The sequence below is a fragment of the Sorghum bicolor genome, chromosome 8, assembly GCF_000003195.3.
Source record: "Sorghum bicolor cultivar BTx623 chromosome 8, Sorghum_bicolor_NCBIv3, whole genome shotgun sequence".
NCBI lineage: Eukaryota > Viridiplantae > Streptophyta > Magnoliopsida > Poales > Poaceae > Sorghum > Sorghum bicolor.
The window spans coordinates 4,638,074-4,663,295 of NC_012877.2; the positions used below are offsets into that span (position 1 = coordinate 4,638,074).

The window sequence follows — 25,222 nt, forward strand, 5'->3', positions numbered from 1 at the left end:
ATGAACCAGAGAGTATAAAGAAACTTGCTCAATAGAGCGTCAGGAGTGGTATCATTAACAATAAGGGTTATCGTTGATTGGACACCATCAATTTCAGAGGTAAAATTAGCTGTGTTGATGGAAGGGTTGGCTGTGAGCCATACCTGACGTGGGAGGGTGCATTGGAAAAACAGATGGTAGTCATCTTCAATCATGTTGCATCTATCACATGTGTTATTACCTGCAGATGAAAATCTGGTTGCTCTGTCAGCTGTGGCTAAGGCCCTTCTTATGAGTCTCCAGGCAAAGGTTTTTATGACAGGAGGGATACTTTTCGTTTTCCAGATCCTGCATAGAATTGTGTTAGCCTGAGGAGTGATGCTTCTTGTACCTGTGGCAGGAATATGGAGAACATTGTTATTAGAGAGATGTCTGTAGATAGCTTTAACAGTTCCTAATCCATCTTTGGCAGGAGTCCATCTTAGGATGTCAGTGTCAGTACTGTCAACCGTCGGGGTATTTATGATATGGCCAATGGCTTGATTGTCAAAAGTGTTGGTGAGGAGGGGTAGGTTCCAATTACGAGTGTCTGGGTACCATAGTTGATTTACAGTACTTGGAAGAGGAAGAGTTGTGACCGGGATGAGCAGGTGGTCATGGATGGACTTCCAGATATCACACCAGGGGGCTGACCAAATAGAGCTGTTCCCTTGATGTAGTTGAAGCTGCACACTTTCCGAGAGTTCCTGTTTGACCTGCAAAATTGAAGACCAGAAAGCAGACTTGGGAACATTGTTAGTAGCTGTCCAGAAAGACGAAGTGGGATAATACTTTGCTTTGATGATTTGTTGTAAGAATGGGTTTTTATTAGATGCCAGAGTGTAAGCTGTGTGCATAATTAGGCTTTTATTAACAAGATGAAGATCTCTTATTCCTAAACCTCCATTTTGACGAGATTGACAGATATCTTCCCAAGACCTGAAATGGATGGGGCTAGTTGTATTCTCCTCCTGGATTCCTGCCCACCAAAATCTTTTAATGATGGTTGTTAGTCCAGCAATAAAAGTTTTGGAGAAGAGGATGGTGGACATATAATAAACAGGAATGGCAGAGAGAACAGATTGAATATAGGTGAGCCTGCCAGCATGATTTAATTTGTTTGCTTTAACAGTGGTGAATTTAGCATGAAATTTATTCTTGATGAAAGCATATGCTTTGTTCCTGTCTTTATGATTAAAAATCATGGGGTGGCCTAGGTGGATTGTGTTTGGGTTTAGATCAGGAACAGGGAAAATGGATTTAATTTGATTACGTACCTGATTAGGAACATTCTTACTGAATAATATGGATGACTTGTTGAGGTTGGGGGTCTGACCCGATCGATCACAGAAGTCATACAGGGCCGAGTGAATTGTCTGAGCTTCCTGTAAGTTGGCTTTGCCACAGATGATTAAGTCATCTGCAAAAAGGAGGGAGTGGATTGGGGGGCAGCCATTGCCCAAGGTAATACCTGCAAGTCTAGAATTCTGCAGGTGGCATTGGAGAGAGATTGAAAGTTCATTTATAGCTACTACAAAAAGATAAGGGGAAAGAGGACAGCCTTGCCTTATTCCTCTGGTGACCGAAAAACGTTCAGAGGGCTCACCATTGACCAGCACAGAAAGAGTTGTGGTGGAGATACACTGATAGATGAGATTTATAAAAGGAGCTGGAAGATTGAGTCTTGTCAGGGCAGCCACTATGAAGTCCCATCTTAACCTGTCAAAAGCCTTAGCAAGGTCTATCTTAAGAAGGAAAGCTTGGTTAGTCCAGGATTTTAAATTGAAAGAGTGAATAATTTCCTGAGCAATGATAACATTAGTGTAAATATGTCTGTCCTGAATGAAAGCCGATTGAGAATAGTGGATATTGTGAGGGAGATGATGTTTGAGTCTTTCGGCCAAAGTTTTGGAAATAATTTTATAGGCTACATTGCATAGACTAATTGGTCTGTAATCTTGAGGAATAGTAGGTTGAGGCTTTTTGGGATTAGAACTAAGAAAGTTTGATTAATCTCGGGGTGCATGGAAGCTTCCGTGTAAAACTTTGTTACCAGATTTATCGTCCATCGTGCAAAAGACTACCAGCCAGAGCATCAATGCAACAACTCATTGCAAACAGCTGTCCAACCTTATCTAAGTGGCCATTATATATAAAATAAAATTTTGATTTGGCGAAATGATTCGTCCTCTGGCACAAGCTGGATTCATATTTTTCTGGTTTATATTTATTCTTTTTAGGGAATATCTTTATTTTTTATTTTTTATTTCAGGAAAGAGACTCAGGGACTACCTTTATTTTTTGAGAATCGACTCAGGACTAGTTTTTTTTTTTTTTTTTGAGAATCATCGACTCAGGACTAGCTGTACAGAGGACACACCTGGAATGGGCCAATGGGATCGCAGGCCCAAAGCCGACCCGGATCCAGCGAAGAGCCAACCAGTTTGTCCTGGACCGAACGGGCGCGCACGTACTGCTACTGCCGCGTGGGCTGGGCCCCACGCTGGGTGATCGGACGACTCGGAGCTCCTCCGCGTCATCTATCGTGCGGTCCAGCTTGGCCGAGCATCTCCAGCGCATTCCAGCCTCAGGAACTCAGGATCTTCGGCACTTTTCTTTCCCCCTTTTTTTTTCAAAAAAACGCTTGATTTGATTTTTTCTCTGTTTCCATTTTCTCTGGCTGTGGACCACTAGTTATTGTGCCTGATGTGGAAGGAATTATTTCTCACACCATATATATTATTTATTTTCATTTTTTTAATATATAAAAGTGTGTCCTTCGATGTCACGCTTTCAAGCCCATGACAACTGGAGTTCGGGAGATGCATAACTGTATGTGAGATTTCTTTTTCATTTTTTTTTCGTTTGTATTGCATACTACTTACAGTTGGCACTGGCCAGGACGGTCTGGAAGATTCTAGAGATGTTGGTTAACAATCAAGTGTCCTCCACATTTTCATGGAAAAAAATAAACCGCATTGGAAAAATATAATATGGGTTCCTAAAAAAAGGAACACGAGTGATGATATTTATAGTATTTTTTCAACAAAGTAGCCTTACTTATAATTTTTGCTAAAAATGATGGCTCTGTGTCATTCAGAAATAATACTATTGTTTTCATAAAAGCAAAAGTTTTTTCTTATCCCTAATGGTATTGAAATATTAGAGTTCATTAAAAATGGTAAAAAGGGAATGATGGATGAAGGAAGTTTGTTTTTAACTCCCCTACAACATCTAAACCTATTTATGGTTAGGGGTCTAAATAAAATAAAATGAACTGGAAATTAGCTAAGCAAAGATAGTTCTAGCAGACGAAACAACTGCAACACTCTTTCGCCAGCAAAACAAGAACAAGAACACAATTAACCAAGGCACAATCAAACAGGCATCTACCATGTTTTTGTTGGTAGTAAAATGAACATGAAACCAACAAACACATGATGGTGCCTAGCACACAAACACATCCACCACACTCTTTTCACATCAAAATGAATTAGACTACAATAAAACCAGGTGTGACAACCAAAATTATGGCCACAGAGCAAACTTTGGATAAAGTGAATGCAAATATTAACAGGAGAATAGATGGCACTTGGACAAAAAAACCGGATCCCATCATAGATAGAACAAATGAAAAGTAACATTATTAAGGCCTTGTTTAGTTCCCACCAAAATCCAAAAAGTTTTCAAGATTTTCCGTCACATCAAATCTTGCGGCACATGCATAAAACACTAAATATAGACGAAAACAAAAACTAATTACACAGTTTTTCTGTAAATCGCGAGACGAATCTTTTGACTCTAGTTAGTCTATGGTTGGACAATATTTGCCACAAACAAACGAAAAGTGCTACAGTAGCGAAATCCAAAAAAAATTCGCATCTAAACAAGGCCTAAATTACAGCATGATCAAATCACACCAAAAAATACACCAACCAAACAACATCTAAGTGAGTGTGGAGCACTAAACATATGACACCATCTATTTAAAAACAAAATCAACACAACTGAAAAATAGTTACACGTGTACTTAAAAAAATCTCTATCGCAGAGAGAGAGAGAAACAATAAATATATACTATGAAAACATTATCATGGTTGACGACGATCCTTGCTCGAAATACAGGCTGAATATTTGAAACCGGTTTTGAGGGAGAAAAAAAAAACCCGAAAATGTACACCTCGTGTTTGGAACCGTATCCCCGTGGGGTCCCTTCCATCCCTTCCCCCGGCTGCCTCCCTCGTATAAAACTCCACCACCCCAGTCCTGGGCGGCGAGCACGCCGCCATCCAGGTCCAGCCGACCTGCCTCCCGCCGCCGCGACCCCACACCGCCTCCCTTTGCCGGCGGCCCCGTCCCGCGGATCGGTTGGCGTCTCCCCTTGCTGCTGGTATGCAAGCCCTGCCTTCCTCTGTCTGTTTTGTTTGTTTTTTCCCCCCTTCTTTCGTGCTGTTCAGCGGTGGATCTCACCCTTTGCCGTGGGTGGTGAGCGCTCGAACCCGACCGAATCCGCTGGTACGCGCGCTCCGATCCGTCTAGTTCGTCGCGGATTCATTCGCTTAAACGCGGGCGGAGGTTTGTAGCTGGGAGCGGTTGATTTCCCGAACTTTGTGTTAAAAAAAATTATGGGGAGTTTAAGTGCGACAGCAAACTGCAGCAGGATTTGTAAGAATTTCCTGCGGAATTTGCCCAGTAGGACTGCCCTTGATGGGCTGTGTGTGCTGGACACAGATTCTGCTATAGTGATTATTAGTAGGAGTAGCCCTCTTATTATGCTTGAATCCGTGGCAGAATCACTGACCAGATGGCTGACGGCGAGGACATCCAGCCCCTTGTCTGCGACAATGGCACCGGCATGGTCAAGGTTGGTGCTGGCTCCATCTCACCGGTGGTGTTCATACAAATCTGTTGTTGTTGGGCATTCACGGTACTGACACTGGAGTTGCTTGTGTTCTGTGTAGGCCGGTTTCGCCGGTGATGATGCGCCCAGGGCTGTCTTTCCGAGTATCGTTGGGCGTCCTCGCCATACGGGGGTGATGGTGGGGATGGGGCAGAAGGACGCCTATGTCGGCGACGAGGCCCAGTCCAAGAGGGGTATCCTCACCCTCAAGTACCCGATCGAGCACGGCATCGTCAGCAACTGGGATGACATGGAGAAGATTTGGCACCACACCTTCTACAACGAGCTCCGTGTCGCCCCTGAGGAGCACCCCGTGCTGCTCACCGAGGCGCCGCTGAACCCCAAGGCGAACAGGGAGAAGATGACCCAGATCATGTTTGAGACCTTCAATGTGCCCGCCATGTATGTCGCCATCCAGGCTGTGCTTTCCCTCTATGCCAGTGGACGCACGACAGGTGATTTAACTGAACTGGATTATGTGTTTTCATGAACGTGCATTCTGCAGTGTAAGCTTCTTCCATCCCAGCTGGACCGACCCTTGTTGTTCCTGCAGGTATCGTGTTGGACTCTGGTGATGGTGTGAGCCATACCGTGCCAATCTACGAAGGGTATGCGCTTCCGCACGCCATTCTTCGTCTTGACCTCGCTGGGCGTGATCTCACAGACAGCCTGATGAAGATTCTCACTGAGAGGGGTTACTCCTTCACCACCACTGCTGAACGGGAAATTGTAAGGGACATCAAGGAGAAGCTCGCCTATGTGGCACTTGACTATGAGCAGGAGCTGGAGACTGCCAATACCAGCTCCTCTGTGGAGAAGAGCTACGAGTTGCCTGATGGGCAGGTGATCACCATCGGGGCAGAGAGGTTCAGATGCCCTGAGGTCCTCTTCCAGCCTTCTTTCATTGGCATGGAATCACCTGGAATCCATGAGACCACCTACAACTCCATCATGAAGTGTGATGTGGATATTAGGAAGGACCTCTATGGTAACATTGTGCTCAGTGGTGGCTCAACCATGTTCCCTGGTATTGCTGACCGCATGAGCAAGGAGATCACTGCCCTTGCACCAAGCAGTATGAAGATCAAGGTCGTGGCGCCGCCTGAGAGGAAATACAGTGTCTGGATTGGAGGGTCCATCCTTGCCTCCCTTAGCACGTTCCAACAGGTCAAGATTACACTTCTCTGTTGCTTAAATATCAGGTTTTTCTGTGTTGTACGAAGCTTTTTTTCTTGTCAGCACACTAACAGTATGATTTGATGTTTATATTGGCAGATGTGGATCTCAAAGGGTGAGTATGATGAGTCAGGCCCAGCAATTGTTCACCGGAAGTGCTTCTAAGCCTTGGATTCATTGTCTTTCTACTTTATTGGGGCTTTTCTTTTGTCGGGGGCTTGGGGCCTTGCATGTAAGCTACTGTGTTTGAGATTGGGGTTCCATTGAGCGATATTGCTGGATTTATTGGTTGGGTCCAAACCATGTACTTTTAAGACTCTTAATATGTTAAGTGGCTGCTATAGTCGACCAGTTGCTGATTCATACATTGTGTGTTGGAGTTCGGCTGTGATGGCAAGTTTGGTGCCAGTGTTAAAGAGTATTGAACTATCTACTAGCAGTCCTTGTCTACTAGTATGTTCTGTAATATAGTTTTCAGGTGATTCATTATCATTTCTATTGTGCATTCATTCTGGGATATGACCTATCGACATTGCCCAGTTAATTCATGATTTCTCGTGTAATCTTTATGTGAGTTTCGGAGTTGTAATCATAACAGTGCCCTCATTGATGCTGTCAAAGAATAGATCTGATAGTGGTGTCTTGTTACATCTGTTGAGCGTCGTGGATGCATTTTTATGATTTCTATAATCGGCTGATCTGCCAGTTTGGCTATTTGCTGTCGTAACCAGTGTTGCCAGAACAGCTAATGGTTTCTGTCTGCACATTCTGCTGTTTTGGTTCATCCGGTACCCATAACATGGCATGTTGGTGCCACTGATTTCCTGAATGCGCATTCTGCTGGTTTGGTTCATCTGGTGGTACCGAAAACGTGGCATGTTGGCGCTAGTGTTTTTTCTAAAATGCATCAAAGGCAGGAACATGTTTCTGTACTTGCAGAACATGGGGTGTTGCTTTGTGAAGAGGAAGGAGGGAGGGGGCCATTGCTGGCTGTAACTTTTTCATGTGCAACCATTGATTGCTTCATGTGATGTTGGGTTTGTGACTTTTATTCAGATCTGTAGCAGTGTAGCCTTTGATCTGTAGGTGAAGGTGTAGGGGCTGTCTCTCTTTTCCAGTTCATGTGAATTCTGAATTTTGTGACGAGTCATTTTCAGCTCTGCTTTTCGCGTGTTCTTTTCCGTCTGCTTTTCGTGGACGATATGAGTTCAAGTGGCACTGATGCACTGGTTGCTGTTGTATTTGAGATTTGTGGTGCAAGTTTGCGCGAATTTGCGCACCACAAAGCGAGTGGGGTGTGTGGATATGTGTGGAATGGTTCATGCTTGAACTTGTATATAACATAGAGAGAGAATACGTAGCCAGCGAGTGGGATGTATGGATATGTGTGTTCATGCTTGAACTTGTATATAAACAGAGAGAGAGAGAGAGAGAGAGAGAGAGAGAGAGAGAGAGAGAATACGTAGCCTGTCCTTGTTCATGTGGCTTGGCTCACTATCTTTTGTCCAATCGGCGTTGTGTGGCTGATAAAGCGAACCGTATTTGCTTTCTCCTCCAAATGGGAGACATGAGGTCAGTCTGGATCGGAGGTAGGAAGGGGGAATTTCTCGTTGGAGGATAGCTCCTCGTCCCCATCCCAACGAACAATCACAGCGGAGATTTCCATCCCATATCCTCATCCCCTCGCGGGGAATTTTTCTTCACGGAAAATCCATTCCAGACACAAAATACAATATTTAGAGAGTTAAAAACAACAAATTTATAGTATCAAATCAATATAAACTAAATAAAAAGATTTTATGTTACAAGCGATGTCTACTTTAGAGTTTAATTTGCTATTTATATAAGGTTATTATGTGCTGAGTATTCGTTAGAGCCACTGCACCAGCGTACCAAACAGGCCCGGCCCAGTTTTTTTGGGCCAGCAGTTTTACTCGGCCCAAAGACTAAAACAGGTGTCGACCACGGCGTTGCGCGCGCACCCGGCGACCTCCGCTTGGGCGCACCGCGCGCCGCCGTGGACGCTTCTCTCCTTGGCACGGCACGTCCGCGCCGGCAGCACGAACCCGAGGGCCGAGGGCCGAGGGCCGCGGGCTGCGGCCATGACAACGCGTCCCCAGCGATTAACTCCCCATGGCGTCGCGCTCATCCCCAGCAGCCGCGCTCAAGCCGGTGCTGATCCACCTCCTGCGCGGCGCCTCCGACCTCGCGTCCGTCGCCGCCACGCACGCCAAGGTCGTCAAGGCCGGCGTCGCGTCCCCTCTCTCCTCCTGCAACCATCTCCTCGCCGCCTACTGCCGCTGCGGCGCGATGGGCTACGCCCGCGACCTGTTCGACGGGATGCCGGACCGGGATGTGGTGTCCTGGACGACGCTCATGTCCGGGTACGCCGCCGCCGCACGGCCCCGTGACGCCATGTCCCTCCTCCGCGCTATGGGTTCCAGCGGCGTGCGGCCTAACGCGGTCACCTTCTCGACGGCCGCCTGCGCGTGCGCGCGCCTCGCGGACGCGGGGCTCGGCCGGCAGGTGCACGCCCAGGCGGAGGTCGCCGGGTGCGCGCGCGACGCTGTCGTCGCCACCGCGCTCCTCGACATGTACGGCAAGGCCGGCGGCGTCGAGGACGCGCGCGCGGTGTTCGACGCCATGGGTGCGCCGTCGAGGAACGCCGTGTCGTGGGGCGCCATGCTGGCCGTGTACGCGCAGAACGCGCTCGGGGACGAGGCGATCCGGCTCTTCGCGGAGCTCAGGACGCGTGGCTGTGGCGGCGTGGCGCCCAACCACTTCATTCTGGCCACCGTCGTGAGCGCGTGCGCGGGCATGGCGCGTCTGGGCATCGGCAGGTGCGTCCATGGCTCTGTCCTTCGGCTTGGTTATGGAAACAATGACGTGATTTCAGTGGCTCTGGTTGACATGTACTCCAAGTGTGGGTGCTACGAGTATTCAAGGAAGGTGTTTGACAGGATCGAACAGCCTTCTGTCGTCGCTTACACCTCCATCATCGTCGCTGCAGCAAAGTACGGCCGCTGGAGATGCGCTCTTGCTTTGTTCGACGAGATGGTAGATCAAGGTGTGCAGCCAAATGATGTCACTCTGCTTGGTGTCATGCATGCTTGCAGCCATTCTGGTCTTGTTGACACCGGCCTTCAGCTCCTCCGCTCTATGCAGAGCAAATACGGCGTTGCTCCGTGCCCCAGCCACTACACATCTGCAGTTGACATGCTTGGCCGGGCAGGGCAGCTAGAGGAGGCATTTGAGCTGGCTGAGGAGGCGCAGCTTGAAGGCAACGATGCCCTCTTGCTGTGGAACTCCTTGCTGTCAGCTTGCCGGACACATAAGCGCCTAGACCTAGCAACCATGGCTGGCCAGAGGGTGTCTGAGTTCAGTAACCAGCAGGATGTTGCAGCTGGGTTGGTAGTGATGTCAAATGCATATGTTTCAGCCGGTCAGATCGATAACGCTGCTGCTGTGCGATCGAGCATGAGGCTGCGCGGCATAAGGAAGGATCCTGGGTGCAGCTGGATTGAAGTAAAGGATACCCCCTATGTGTTCTACGCTGGTGCGATATCATGTGCTGGCGCGTGGGCAGGTGAAGTTGTGATGTTGCTAGATGAATTGGAGAGTAAGATGAGGGAGAGAGGTTACAGAGGGAGATTAGGGAGTGCTAGAGTATCTGATGCGCATGAAGATGACGAGGAGGAAGGGAAAGGTGTGATGGTTGGAGTGCACAGTGAGATTCTGGCTCTAGCGTTCGGTTTGTTAGTTGTCCCGAAGGGGATGACCATCAGGGTGATGAAGAACCTGAGGATGTGCAGTGATTGCCATGAGGTGTTCAAGCTCATCAGCGGCATTGTTGAGAGGGAATTCGTGGTCAGGGATCTGAATAGGTTCCACCATTTCAAGATGGGGTCATGTTCTTGCAATGACTACTGGTGATCCAAAATTGTAATCTTAGCGGTCTTGCTGTTCATGGTAGAAAGAATAAGGATTAAGTCCACTTTTAGCCCCTCAACTTTTGGCCGAGTTTAATTTTAACCCTCAACTATAAAACCGTCTGTTTCTCACCCTCAACTATCAAAACCGGTTACTTTTAGCACCTAGAGAGAGGACATTGCGGTTTTGAGCCACTTTGAGCGGTTTTTCTTTTTTCTTTTCTATGGTTAAACGTGTGAATATCATATTGAATTGTTTGAGCATCGTAAATTCATCAATTTTTTTGGGTAGCCTTGTCATGATGTTCTCTATGCATAAAAAATGTGAAAATATGAAAGTAAGTATTTTTTGGATGCTAAAAGATTAGCTCTTTTAATTAATAAATACATGTTCTATGATTTTTGTAGGATAATATATACATCCTATGATCATGAAACTTTTTGTGTAACTGTTTTATACTAAGATAGGCCTTCAAAAAAAGTTTAAGATTAATTTAATGATGTTTGCTTGTGTCCCTAATTTATATGTAATTAATAAAGCATATAAATTAGGGATATAAGCAAACATCATCAAATTAATCTCAAACTTTTTATGAAGGTCTATATTAGTATAAAACAGTTATGCAAAAAGTTTCATGATCATAGGATATATATATTATCCTACAAAAATTATAGAACATGTATTTATTAATTAAAAGAGATAATTTTTTAGCATCCAAAAAATACTTACTTTCATAGTTTCACATTTTTTCTGCATAGAGAACATCATGGCAAGGCTACCCAAAAAATTTGATGAATTTACCATGCTCAAACAATTTACTATGAAATTCACAGTTTTAATCCTAGAAAAGAAAAAGAGAAAACCGCTCAAAGTGGCTCAAAACCGCCATGTTCTCTCTCCAAGTGCTAAAAGTGACTGGTTTTTATAGTTGATGGTGAAAAACAGACGGTTTTGTAGTTGAGGGATAAAATTAAATTCGGCCAATAGTTGAGGGGCTAAAAGTGGACTTAATCCAAAGAAGAACAATGTTAACAGACTATCTTATTGCAGATGTTCGAGTGACTTATTTTTGGGTACCACTACCAGAGCATTTGGGGTGAGTGGTTGTACCATAATCCAACTTTGCCCTGAGTTTGTTGCAGCTCTATTTTGTTGCGAGTACAGTCTATCCTAGATTACACCTTATCATTTTGCGGCCCAGAGCTCAGGATTCTTTTTTGGCCGAACTAGGTAAATACCCGTGCGTTGCAACGGAAACATTGAGTACCACAATAAGATATGTACAGCTATTCACATCATAACAAGTTTATATTTCAGAATACATGTTTTACAATATATTGTACAATTAAGAATCTAATCTCTCAATTTTTCGACCAAAGAACGTACTTTGTATGGACACCAAGCTACAGTTGGTCACAAATTAAAGATGATCTAGAAGATTTTTCATGTCCAAGATGTAGCGTCTGACTTCTTGCAACTGAAATATGCAAATGGTTCAAGTTGTAGTTAGAAGTATCATGCATATAAATTGTTTGTTAATTTTTAAAGTTAAAGTAGGTTCAAGTTGTAGTTAGAAGTATCATGCATATAAATTGTTTGTTAATTTTTAAAGTTAAAGTACTATTGATATCCTAAAAATATATATATCGACAAGGTTGATATATTATTCCCTACGTTCCAAAATAACTATTATTCTAGATTTCTAAGAAACGACTTTGACTAAATATATATAAAAAAATATCAATACTTATGATACAGAATTAGTATCATCAGAGAGATCCTTGAATCTAGTTTTTTAATAAATTTATTTAGAGATACAAATATTCCAAGTTATTTCAGGTTTGCACCACATAAAAAGGTAGAACTATAAAGTCAACTTGATACTGTTGCATCTCAATCTCATAATTGGCTAGAAAATCACAGAAAACTTTCGGATGCCTAGATGAACGATCTCCTTGATGGCGGCGTCGAGCATGTCACGTTGGGCCTTGAGCGCGGGCACCCAGTGTGCATTTGGTACAGTCAGCGGTGTAGTGCGAGCATCAGGCGAGGACGATGGGCATGGGCACGAACCTCGACATTCCTTCTAGCTCGGTGATCTGCTGGCCGTGGATTGGGGTAGAGCAAGGACAATAGAGCTCACGAAAATTCAGATCTCTAAAAAAGCTATTAACTGCTTAAGCAATCCATGAATTAGCAGGATACTACTATATAGGCTTATCATGCATGCTAATGTCTACTTATCCTGAATTAGCAGAAGGCTTAACATAAAGAGAAAGTAGTTGTCTGCTACGGGAACATCATAATTTCTCAAGCACTCTGATATTTTCTCAAACACATGTTATCAAACCATCCACATGATTTAAAAGAAAAGAAAGGTCTAGAAAGTGCTTGTTCTTAGATTTATCTAGCATCATAGAGCGAAATTTCAGTTGTACCAGTGACCAGAGTTCAGTATGTTCTTTTCTTCTTCACCATATTTATAAATGACATAGCTGGTCCATTGGCTATGAAACTTTATGTAGAACCGCACGATAATTCTTCAGTACCTAGACATTTCTAACTATCTAGTGTTTAACTTGGGACAGTTAATCTAAATTAAGACAACTCCAGTTTGACAGTTGAAGCTACTATGATAGTTTCAGAAGCTCATGTTACCATGAAAGATAGAAACTATGCACCCAGTTGACGACACTATGCAATTTGCAACTGAAAAATACCTCTATTTTCGCATTAAGCAGTATCTGAACACTCTTTTTTCCTTCTTTGTGGCTTGACATATCACATCTACCATTGGTGTTCTATGTTGACCTGATGCTCTGATAGAGCCCCTTCCATGCCTCAACTGCCAATGTATGATCATTCGCGCCAATCTTGACGCATCTGCTCACAAGCCAGACAAAGAACATGAACATTGGTATATAAGCCTAACCATAGTAGGTGATTAGTTAGCTGTGTGTCCTACATGATTTAATATGCTAAATATAGATCAATTTACTAACTATATATTTTGACTAATTAGCTGACATAAATAGCAATGTATTATGAAGAATTGGGAAATTCTTAGTCAATGCACAAAGTGAAAACTCACAATACAACAGCTATAAATAGTAGTGAAGTTCAGTTCAGTACAAGAGTCGCATGCATGTTTTGACAAGGTGTGGTTCCTTTGTTTATTAAATAGAAAGATAAGAAAATTTTAACTTATTACCTAGTGCACACTTGCTGCTAGCCTATCTATAGTAAGTAAATCATGCTTACATTTACTAAACCAAAAATCTAAACTCTGAGTTTGGGATCAAATTGACCAAACTTTAGGACCTTTTATCTCCTAAACCGTTGAGAGTTAGACCTGAAAACTTTAACCAAAATGATAGAGCTATAAACCATAGACGATTGTTGTTAAAGCCGATTAAGTTGTTTACACATTAAACTCAGATGAAGGAATCAATGAACAGGATTGGTTGAGGCTTTAAACCTGAGCCCAGTACTGAATCAGCGGCAGCAGCTTCACAAACACGCACCTTGTCGAAGTCCACAGCTAGGCGAACGTCTGATCTCCACCTCCAGTGTCACCAGGTAGATGGTTGCCAAGCTCTAGCACGCAACATGCACAACAAAGAACATAGATTATTCACGACCACGGCTGGAGGGGAAGACGCGGCGAACGGCACCCACAGCACCGCGCGCGGTTGGGTCGACAGGGCAAGTCCTGCGGCGGTAGGGGCGTGGGGCAGAGCTACGGATGGTGGCAGCCATGGAACAAATCGAGGGGCAGGGGATAGATCTACAGCTCACCTCCTAGCCACCATCACGACCACTATTGTGGGCACTGCGCCTCCTCGCCGGATTTATGGAGGGCGAGTGCCTGGCTGCTTTCTCTTTGGCCGAGGCACCTCCTCATTGGATCTGATGAAGGGGCGCACCTCCATGGCGGTAGTTTCTTGGCAGTGAAATTAAACGGGCAGCTAGAGCAGGGCAGGTTGGGCGTGGCCGAATCCGTGTGCAAGGGTGGGGCTGAGCTATTGCGTCGGGGGCGGCCATGGTCATGGGCGGAGTAGGCAGATCGCAGACATGGGTGGTTGTTTTCTCGATTTTTTTTTTCTGCGGAGGATGAGCGCAGGCGACGGGAGAGAGAACGAGATAAAGGTGCGTGTGGACAAGGGGAAACCGTCGGAGGCAAAGGAGCGGGGCCGGGGGATTACCGCGGGGGGGGGGGCGATAACCGCCGAAGACGACGACGTTCGGGTTTTTTTAGTTGTAGAGATTCCAGTCTCTAGTAACGTTGAATGGACGGATTTGGGCCAGACGCAGGCCTAGGCGAGCCGTCCGTTCTTTTTTAGTTGAAAAATAATTTAAATAAATAGTTCAATGCCCATTCCATTCGTACTTTCAAGCGTTGGGTTAGTTCCTGTGTTGTTATTGAGATATTCGTACTTCCATTAATTAACGTATGAGATATCTATATCTTTTGTAAAGATAAACCCACTAACTATTTCTGTTGTCATGCAAAGTGTTTATATCACCATCCATTAGAACATCACACTATCACATTCAACTGTCTCGCTATACAAAGTGTCTATATTAGCATCCATTAACATATGTCATTATATCTTTATTCAAGCTATTCACATTAGCAAACCACATCATTTATTAACATATATTGTTATATTATCAACACCGTATATATACGTTTCCTGATTCTTAATGATTAACATTCTAATCTATTTAAATTTCTTCTTCATACTCGTGACACTGACAACGTGTGAGGAACATCCCTCATATCAATGTTAGGTTAGTTCCTGTGGCGACACTTTGCCACCGCCTTTAAAAATTTCATTTATATTTATATATGAACATATCTGTCGATGTGGCAAACGGATTATGATTCCCGATACCCTCGTCTCTAAATTTGCCCACAAGCTTTTTACGGTATTTTTCTATAAAAATAAAGATTTTTCTTAGAGAGATTTAAAGCTTACAGAAGAGTTTGTAGTATTATTAGGAGTTAAGTCACTTAGGTTCCATTTAGTTCTCCATAGAATATAAAATGCAAAATATCAATTACTTTGGAACGATGACCAAAATTGTAAGTGTTATGTTTAATTCTATTCAGAATACATAATTTACTATTCTTATTATGGTCTCTTGAGACTCTTTTAGTTTCTTTTTTCCACTTGAGACCAAAATATAAAATAGAGAACGTCAACTATTTTGTCAAAAATTTTATATGTTGTTTAGTTTTATTATGAAAATAATGGATCAAAACATAAATTTTTTACATGAAAAAGAACTAAACACTCCCTTAGTTTTGTTCGGCTGGTTGTTTTTTTTTCTGATGTTTATGCTGATATTGATTTGTTATGCGAGAAAAATATTATTTTATGTTAGCTGATTTTAGGGGATACGTAGAGAAAAAAACTCGCTAAAATCACGAGCCAGTTTTATTTATGAAAGGCCTCTTCAAACCAGCTAATCAGCTGCACTTGCACACTTGCGCGATTAAAAAAGGAAAATTTTCCCATTCCCCGTAAGTTCGTGACACCATCCCCGGAGAGAATAAGGCGATGTAAATTTTTTTTTGAAGTTTGATAATATAGCATTTTTATTTGTATTTGATAAATATTGTCCAATTATAGACTAACTATGCTTAAAAGATTCGTCTCGTGATTCTCTACAAAGACCCGAAGGTCATCGTCTCCTGCGGTTTTCGCCCCCCCCCTACCGTGGTTTCGCCCCTCTCCTGGTTTCGCTCCGGCTCCGCACACACACCTTGGACTCCTCGTTGCCGGAGCTGAGCACTCCCATCAGCACGCCCATCAGCGCCGCACTTCTCCTCGTAGCCGCCGCCGAGCACGCCCGCCGCCAGCCCTCTCCGCCGGAGACGTTCTCTGAGCACGCCCGCCGCCGCGCCCACCGTAACCCGACGCCCGCGCCCTCGCCCTCGCCCGACGCCCGAGCCCGACCTTGTCTGGAGATTCGCCCTCGCCCTCGCCCCTGACGCCGTCGCCCTCGCCCTCGCCCTCGCCTGACGCCCGACCTGTGTTGCCAGGTCTGGAGAGTCGCCCTCGCCCGACGCCCGACGCCGAGCCCAACCTGCGTTGCCAGGTCTTGGAGTCACATCCGCATCACATGCTCTCCTCCGTCCCCCCCCTCCCGCCGCCGACCCAGCCCCTGCAAGGCCTCTCCTCCCACGACGACTACAGCGACGACGGCGCGATCCGGGGCACCTGTCTCCACTGCCTCCATTGTCTGCGATCCGTGAGATCCCCGTGATGGACCTCCTCCCACGCGCTGCAAGAGGAGAGCGGAGGAGTGCGCAGATCCCAGCGGAGATCTGAATCCTGTGTCACTGCCATCGCCTCAGCAGGGTATTGGTTCATTCTCTTGTTCTAGATGCAAGCAACAGATGCCAGTAGGGTTTGCTGCGTTCGTCTCACCTACTGCGTTCGTCTCACGATGGGGAAAATGTGCGCAGTTGAGAACGCCGTGGCCAGTATCACGATGCCATCTGCTACTAACATCTCTCCCGTGGCCAGCAACCAAGCGGAAGAGTGCAGCCCTCTCGGCAGCAACGCGTGCTCCTTCCTGCTCAAGCTGATGGTGAGGAGAACCAAAACTGATGCCAAGGAGAACCATAATTCTGAGTTTGACACTTTATTTTCTGGAAGCGGTGGCAATGATGGGAGTCACGGGAATATCAAGGTACTTGTTTCTCAAGCTACTCAGACCTAAGATAATTTGGTTCATTTACTAAATTATTTATTTTGATATACTCTAACTAATAGCTGAAATGTGCGCACTCAAGAAGCTTGGAGATGAAATGCTAAGAGGCATTCTCATACACTATCAGCATATATATAATCCTGTATTTTCTGGCCAAACTTTTATATCTTATTTATCCTTCTTTGTATACCTTCTATACTATCTCTCAATGAACTAATTATTAATTATTGTAAATTCTTTCTAACAAAATTGTATTTTTTTTTTGTTTGAGTTGGTTCAGTATATATTTGTAACTCGCACATGTCTTAGAAAGTCACCCTTTAGAGCGAGGATGTCAAGCTGGTCGCTGTCAATGACCCTTTCATCCCCACAGATTACATGGTATTTCTATGCAACTTTTTATTTGCTTATGTTCCCTCAATTGCTTCTAGATTCTCTGTTCTTGCATTCTTGTTATTATACTCCTTTTAGGATTATTTTTGTGCTGCAGTCTCAACCCATGGTGACAAGAGGAGCCTCTTTGTGACAGGTTTGTATTTTTAGATTTATTTATAATCCTGCTCAGCTATCTTTATTCTGCCCTTGAATGGTCATTCAATGATGTCTTCTACACTTTCTCTCGGTTTTATCATATTACAAACAATCAATACTTTTCAAGTTAGTGTAAAATGCAATGTCAGTTATTCAGTTAACCTAGCAAAGATAGATATAACTACCAGCAGTGTTGATGGTACTGTCCAGGCAGGCATTCACATAGGTAGATAGGTGATGCTCTATTCTATTCTGAATTATATCTAGATATATACTCTTTGGTTTACAAAATGGAATTTTGGTTATTTCCCTTTTTATATCAAGAACTAAACCAATAACTAATTTATTCTATATTTATTGTTGGTTCGTTCCCTCTTGCTTATAACAGGAGGCTCTTGATAATCAGGGCATCCTATGAACTGGCTCATTATCAAATAACAGCAATTGCCTTTTAGATAACTGTTTAGATTCTAACATGCGACATGTAGGCAAGTAAGTGTTATTCACAAGTTGATCCCTTGCACACAAAAAAACTCACTAAAATAGCTCGACAAGTAAGTGCTATTCACAAGCTGATCCCATATACAAAAAAAATTTATAAAAAAATTTGCTCGGTATTTTGTTTTCAACCTGGGCATAAAATTGCAGAGAGCCTTCTTTCTTGCTTCAATTGTGAATGCGTCCTCAATTGTGGTCTCCTTGGTATATAGTTTGCTTGTGATTTGTCTCCTTTCCAGCGTCAATTGTGAATGTGTCCTCAATTGTGAAGCGTTTCGAATTTTCTTTCTTGCTTTACCCAATTAACCATCAGACCAAGGTTCATGCACATGCAGTTTTGGATATGCAACTGATTGTAGTAACACCAGATTATAAATAGATGCCACATGTTCCAACCTGCAACAGGTAGTTTGCTTTGTAAGAGCTATATAGAATACTCAAATACTGAACATGTTAGTGGTTTTTGTCTTGCCAAAGTTTTTCTTTTGTGAAAAGAAAAAAAGATTTTTAGTCACGTATCACGTAATTTTGGATTTTGGAATCGGGATCACAGGTTGGCAATTGTTGCCGCTGATCTCATCAGTTATACCTTGTTAGATAAGACAATTAAAAAACATAGATTTGTGAAATAGCAATATTCTTGTTGTTTCTGTGGTACATTATCCTTCATCTCTCTGCATCTTTCTGCATATTACCTATACAGCGAAATGGCATGTCACTATGCTAGATTATCAAGTATCTGAATCCATTCAATAAAATGCCCTTTGCTGATCCTTTTGATGCCATCATGTCTGCAATTAGATTCCTGAAAGACATTTCTACTCAAACAAAGCCTACAGTGAAGCTCATACTATATATTAATTCTTATAATTTTGATTGCTAGCCATTTAATGTCTCAACTAATTTTAAAAAGTCATCAAAATATAGAGGGTTATTCTAGCTTACTAAAAGTCCATGTGCTTCATATGGTCCTTTCTATGCTGAAGAGTTCTGTTGCAAAAAAACTATTTACACTGTGGAAATTTGACATATTGCTCTGTTGAGTGAGTTATGAAGCTGCTCAATTGGTCAGGAAGTTTCTTTGAGATAATCCTTTTCTCGAGATCAGTGGCATCTATGTTTCTAGATATAGTGAAAAGATCAACAAAGGGTAGGAAAAGTCTCCATGCATTTTGGTCTGCTTAATAAAAATCTACAAACCTGTGTCCTTGCCTTTGATTTTAGATTTAGTTGGTCCAAGTAGAATATGTGATTAGCCTTTTTCTAATGTTATTTGCATGTTGGTTGATTGGATGATACATTTTTCTATAGAAGGGAACCATTTAAGTAGTTTTTTATGCCACGAACCTATTGTTTTGTCCCTTTTTGTTTACCTTTAACGTTGATCATTTTTCACTTCTGTAAACAAAGGTGATTTATCTCTTTTGCGCTGGAAAGTTATTTTTCATATATAGCTTATTTCCTTATAATGCAATCAAAGTATTATGTAAACACAGGGAGCACCTGCTCCACCACGCCCTCTCCTTCGATGAGGCAGGGACCCCGTGCCTAGGGGGGTCATGGCAGAGGTGCTGCTCCGGCTCAGGCCCCGCAGAGTCATGGCCGCTACGGGGTTAGATGCGACTGGCAGGACTGCGCCGCCCAAGTCTGAAGGGCAACCGAGGAGCTCCGCTGCCGCGCCCTCGCCTTCTCAGCACGCTGCTCCTGTGGGGATGGGCGGCGATGAGCCACTGTTGCTGCGGCAGTGAGGGTTTGCTTGTTGCAGAGGTATATGCTGCTAATTCACAATTGAGAAAATTGCAGCAACCATGATATTTTTTTCTTAGTTATGGCTAAGAATTTGGGATATATCCAGCAGGCCTTGGTGCTCGCTGAGGACAATAAGTACCCATCACCCAAGAGATGAGCGGTGTGTTAGTGTGGAGATGACGTCTTATTGTGTAGATGCTCGTTGATGAGACGAGCGCCGCTTGAGCTGCCCATCTTTGCAACGCTCTGCATTGTGAAGTTCAATATCAGGCTGGCTAACTTCAATTGATTTGGGTTGGCTAACTTAAGTGGAGACGCTTGTCTTATGGAGAAGAACATTAGACAGATTTTTTGCTTGAGGGTGATAAATTTCATCGAGAAGAACATTGGGAGGCACTGATTTTTGCTACTGGGAGAAACTTAGAATTATTTTTATGGGGCCCTAAGGGATGAGAATCCATTACTCTAGGATATGTATGTCATTGTGATGAAACAATCTGAGTACATAGATATGCCAAGACAGTTCCATTCAAGTACTGTACTGTTGGTCTCTGGATACATACAACTATGGAGGCTGGCCATCGTGCTGCAGATCAACCAAATTCAACATAGATAAGGTGCAAGCTTCTCAAACTTTTTCAGAATGAGATGTATGGGTTTCTATTAGATGCTCTTCTACTTTGTTGTCTGAGTTGCTGAATAAAATTTTCAATGGAATTTGCAACATTTCTGTTACTGTTTTAAAATTAAGTGATGCTCCATCTCTTCTGTTTGGTGTTTGTAGCTAAAGAAAGTGTGAATCTCTTCTTTCAAAAGGTGGATTTATTCGCGCATGAAAAAATGAATATTGTAGATTTTTTCGTGTCGATTTTAAAACATTATCTTATCCACATTACATAAAAGGTTCATACAGTAGAGTTTGTAAGTCTGTGACGCCACGCTCTCTGTGACTATGTTAATTCTATAAACTTTATTTTATAGATAAAATATCACTTTAATTTAGTATTTATTTTTTATAATATTGTTATCTTATCGTGCGATCTATTTAGTATAAACTATTAGCTATCCCGTAGCAATGCACGGGCACGCTACCTAGTTATAGTAAAATTGTGCAATTAGTTATTTTTTTATCTATATTTAATACTTTATGCATACGTCCAAAGATTCGATGTGATGATGAATATTATAAACTTTTGGAATTTTAGTGCATCTAAACAAGGCCTAAGCATATGAAATCAACAAGAATAAAATATTAAATGGGAGAGAGAAAAAAAAAACACAAATTCCCGTGCGTTCTTTTTTCCGCCGTCTGCTTCCCCTTCCGTCCGCTTCCCTCGTCCTCCTTCCCTCCTCCTGTCTCTCTCTCTCGCTACCCTCTCGCTCCCAGAGGACTGTTGGGCCACCGCCGCGCTAGGCCAGGTGCTGAGGCTTTCCTTGGTTTCTTCGCCGGCGACGAGCCGACGAGCACCCACCAGGTACTTCCACCCCATCCCTTCCCTTCCCTTCCCTTCCCTTATGCTGTGCGAAGCTGAGCACCGAAACCCTAACCTAAAGCTATTTAGCAATTTGAGAATCCTCCTAACTTCGAAGTTTTTGCAAAATTATTGGGTGTACATGTGTACACTCATGTCCCTTTACTGGATCCGCCCCAGTCTGTTGAACACTGCCTCTCAACTATTTTCTTCAGGTGGGGCTGCAAAACAAATAAGGAGTGCTCGCACCAATCTCTGTTTGCTTGTACTACATGGTAGTACTAAAAGGGAGTATTAATGACTGCATGACCCTTTCAAGGGAGTATTAATGATCGCATGACCTTGTTGAGGGAGTATAAATGACTGTGTTATCCTTTTTGGCACAATGGAAGGGAATAACCTACCCTCTGGAAGCTTGATGCAAGGAGCAGCTTATGGTAATTTGGACTTGCATCATCACAGCCATATGCAAATGCCTGCACCAAGCTCTGGAAACCAGGCTTTCAACCACTCTCAGATGCCTGCCAATTTCCCCATTTGTCTGAACCAGGTTACAGATTCGGATCAGCTGCCTGAATTTCAATTTGGAGAGCACGGCAAGGTCAGTCACCACCATCACCATCACCATCACCAGCAGCACGCAAAGAATAGCATGAGTGATGATGAGGAGCATGGTGTGCATGAGGATGCCACTGATAGCCAGACCAGCAAGGGAAAGAAGGGTTCTGCATGGCATCGGATGAAGTGGACTGATTCGATGGTTAGGCTTTTAATTACTGCAGCATCCTATGCCGGGGAGGATCCAGGAGCTGATTTAGGAGGTGGTAGGAGAAGCTGTGCAATGATGCAGAAGAAAGGCAAGTGGAAGGCCATATCAAAAGTCATGGGTGAGCGAGGCTGCCTCGTGTCGCCACAGCAGTGTGAGGATAAGTTCAATGACCTCAATAAGAGGTATAAAAGGCTTACAGATATCCTTGGTCGGGGTACTACTTGCAGAGTTGTGGCGAATCCAGAACTTCTGGATGGCATGACTAATCTCTCTGATAAGATGAAAGATGATGCAAGGAAGATTTTGAGCTCTAAGCACTTGTTCTATGAAGAGATGTGCTCCTATCACAACAATAATAGGTTCAGTTTACCTGAAGATCCTGCACTTCAGCGTTCATTGCAGCTTGCTCTTAAGTCTAAAGATGAGCATGATGCAAGGAAGAGAGCAAGTGGAGATGCTGATGAAGATGATCAAAGTGCAGATACTGATTATGAGGAAGAGAATGATGATGAGCATCCCATGGTGCATGTCAATAAGGGGACCCTACCCATGCATAAAAGAATGCGGTACATGGCTGCGGATATGGAAGATGCAGGTTTCGGCAACTCTTCCAGCTCACATGACTGTAGCAGGAGATCTGACCCCCATAGCATTGCAGTGGACATCAACAAAGCTTTTCCAGATGGAACTAACTTGGCTTTGGTGCAAAAAGACTTGGCTACACAGTCTGCGGAGATTGAGAAACAGCGCATGGAAATTGAAGTTGAGGCATTGGAGCTTGCAAAGCAACGTCTCAAGTGGGAGATATTTAGTAAGAAGAAGGACAGAGAGCTAGAAAAGATGAGGTTGGAAAATGAACAGATGAAGATGGAGAATAGACGTTTGGAGCTAGAGGTAAGAGACAAGGAGTTGGAGCTTGAACGCAAGTTACAAGGCAGTGGCAGTCATGCAATGACATGATAACATCTTTGAAATTGCGAAGATTGAAATGCAAGATGGTAAGCTTAGTCTCCAGTTATCACTACCCATAGAAATAATTTCGAGTAACTCATTTCTAATTCCATCACTAAATCCTTGGTATTGATGTGCTGCTACTCTGCTAGAGTGCTAGGTGCTATTGGTATCGAATACTTCACTCAATGTTTTTTTTTTGGTTCTGCAGATGTTTCAGAAAAACAAGAACTTGAAATTCCAATACATGCCTAGGGGACCATGCAGTCCTTGAGATATTTTGACTGATTTGCACTAAGAGTTCTACTAACCTTAGTGATCAATCTTTGTTATCCTTTGTATACCCACATTTTCCATAGACTGGCTATTTAATATGGTGACATGCTTATTTTACATCCTCAATTATGGCAGAAAAGCACAGTAGAGGCTCATCACATGCATGGGCAGTTGACTAACCCTAATGGGCCCCTCAACTCTCATACTACCGACCCGCGCATGGGCAGCCAGATGACAAGGGCAGGGATAGAAGGCCGCTGCCCCTAATAGATTGATATTCTTCTTGCTTGCCTTGATTGATATATCTCCTCTCCTTATATAGGGAAGCTTACTTGACTCCTAAGCAAGATGCCTAATCTTATCTCCAACCCTAACCCGAATAGGCCTCTCATACTACTGACCCGGGCCGTAAGGCCTAGCCGACTGTGCATGACATCATGCATTGCAAGTACACTTCGGTGATCAATTATAGATGTTTGCTTCCAAATTGGTTGGCTGAGGTTTGTCAAAAGAACTTCACAATGCTTCCCTGCCTGCCTTGAAGAAATGTAGAGTCCTTCCATGGGGCAATATTATTTTTAAACAAAAGTTAGTGTAATTTAATATGCTTTCCTCAACAATCAACATCCTATAGATTTACGAACTAACAGTAGTCTGAATTGCTGGAATGTTTGATAGAGTATATAATATACTCTATACAGTCATATCATATGTACATTGCCTAATATCCAGTGCTGTGTAGATTGCAGGCTTTCTATTGATATACATACATAAGGAGATTTTATTGGCAACCTGAGAAACGACCTATTCTTCTGTTGTTGTATTTGAAAACCTTTACTGAAGGACCGTGGTGTATATTCTGAATATGCAGTGTGTGTTATACTTATGATATACTGTAGTTGTTATGTGGCTGGTGGGGATCGAGGGAGATGGATTGGGATTGAAGGAGCGGCGGCGGAAGCCGTGAACGGTACCCGCTACTACTGTAGCGCGGGTACTGTTCAGGGAGGCGGCTGTGAGAGCGAGAGAGGAGGCTAGGGTTTTGGGCGCTAGGAACGCCGGCCGCGGGGCTCTGCCCACGGCCAGCAAGAGAGAAGGGATTTCCTTCTAATCTCTTGCTTGATTAGATTGATACATCTCCTCTCTTTATATAGAGAGGTTTACTTGAGTTACAAGCAAGACTTACTTGACCCCTAAGCAAGCGACTAATTAACCCTAATGGGCTAAGGCCCAATAGGTCCTTGACTCTTCTAACAGTAGTCGACCACTTCACCTATTAGCTATGTTCTTTTGCTTAGTATAATTTGTGTCGTGGGGAACAAAATTGCTGGCTAAACTTAGAACATGAACTACTTCCTGGCATGCCTCATCAATAATCATCCTTTCCTTTTGGGTAGCAGGTTTAGACACTTTTGTAGTACATATAGAGTTCTTGCAGAAGCAGCACCAGGAGTCAGAAGCATTTCACATGTAGTTTGCTATCTTTGCTCCATTTCCTTGAGGCAGCCAGGTTGCTCCATGTGCTGATATTTGATAGTGGTGTTACGAAATACCTTGCTTCCACATTTAGATTACTGAAACAAAGTCTGAAGACCGAAAAGAATATGCTATGGTGCATGCAGACCTTACTTGTCAATTGACATGAAGCTATACTGTTGTCTGATACCATATTCTTTGTGAAAATGCTAGCATCGCATCATTTTTTGCCTTTTGTTTTTCGCCCAGCTATTCTACACTGCCAAGTTTTCCCCTGATTTTCTTACCCTTTTGGTCCTTTCAGGTTGCTGTTGGCATTGATGTTAATTCTTCTTAGAGCAGAGCACTGCAATAAAATTGACAGGCACAATGTCAACCATGCATCTCTCCGTGGATTGCAGTCGAGAAGAAATGGTTTTATGATGTCAAGGATGACGATTCTCTTCATGGATTGCAATATGCTTTGTATATTGGAGGGGCAGGATTTTACTGCAACTCCGAAGTCTAAACGGGCGCACCAGTAACCAGAAATTATATCGAAGTAAATTCATAAAAGCATGCCGACTGTTATTTTTGTTGTAAATCTTTTGCGTACAGCTGTAACAAGGCTTGATTGTTCGTCCAGAATTTCAGATGTCCTCGAGTCTTACCTTTGTTATCATTGTGCCATTTTTTTTTTGAAAGAAAGAAAGCACAGATACAGTGTGCATTTAATTCCATCATATTTCATGCCTATACAAATGGGGGTCT

General features: G+C 43.4%; 3 protein-coding genes and 1 long non-coding RNA gene across 7 annotated transcripts; 3 read left to right on the plus strand and 1 right to left on the minus strand.

The window, feature by feature from the left end:
- On the plus strand, nucleotides 4,231-6,601 carry LOC110429756 (actin-7-like). The gene is made up of 5 exons (XM_021446240.1): nucleotides 4,231-4,408; nucleotides 4,810-4,882; nucleotides 4,980-5,373; nucleotides 5,472-6,085; nucleotides 6,194-6,601. The coding sequence occupies exons 2-5, from the start codon at nucleotides 4,823-4,825 to the stop codon at nucleotides 6,257-6,259; spliced, it is 1,134 nt and encodes a 377-aa protein (XP_021301915.1). The 5' UTR covers nucleotides 4,231-4,408; nucleotides 4,810-4,822; the 3' UTR covers nucleotides 6,260-6,601.
- On the plus strand, nucleotides 6,714-11,090 carry LOC8073483 (pentatricopeptide repeat-containing protein At4g15720). Its single transcript, XM_002441828.2, has one exon. It carries the CDS (start codon nucleotides 8,228-8,230, stop codon nucleotides 10,025-10,027), a length of 1,800 nt encoding a protein of 599 aa, XP_002441873.1. The 5' UTR covers nucleotides 6,714-8,227; the 3' UTR covers nucleotides 10,028-11,090.
- On the minus strand, nucleotides 11,785-14,235 carry LOC110429757. Its single transcript, XR_002446835.1, has 4 exons — nucleotides 13,823-14,235; nucleotides 13,503-13,621; nucleotides 12,745-12,907; nucleotides 11,785-12,123 (listed from the first exon to the last, which is right to left on the minus strand). It is a non-coding gene; the product is annotated as an uncharacterized LOC110429757 (long non-coding RNA).
- LOC8079857 lies at nucleotides 15,711-25,189 on the plus strand. 4 transcript variants are annotated; one of them, XR_002446787.1, is made up of 6 exons: nucleotides 15,711-16,395; nucleotides 16,503-17,131; nucleotides 17,241-17,279; nucleotides 19,276-19,546; nucleotides 19,638-21,003; nucleotides 24,777-25,189. XR_002446787.1 is itself a non-coding variant. In XM_021445973.1 (3 exons), exon 2 carries the CDS (start codon nucleotides 21,386-21,388, stop codon nucleotides 22,727-22,729), a length of 1,344 nt encoding a protein of 447 aa, XP_021301648.1. In that variant the 5' UTR covers nucleotides 20,796-21,003; nucleotides 21,216-21,385; the 3' UTR covers nucleotides 22,730-22,767; nucleotides 22,932-23,113. The 4 variants fall into 4 exon arrangements, 2 of the variants coding, with proteins under 2 accessions (XP_021301648.1, XP_002441874.1); XR_002446788.1 differs by having other exon boundaries at nucleotides 19,638-20,145; XM_021445973.1 differs by lacking the exons at nucleotides 15,711-16,395; nucleotides 16,503-17,131; nucleotides 17,241-17,279; nucleotides 19,276-19,546; nucleotides 24,777-25,189 and adding exons at nucleotides 21,216-22,767; nucleotides 22,932-23,113 and having other exon boundaries at nucleotides 20,796-21,003.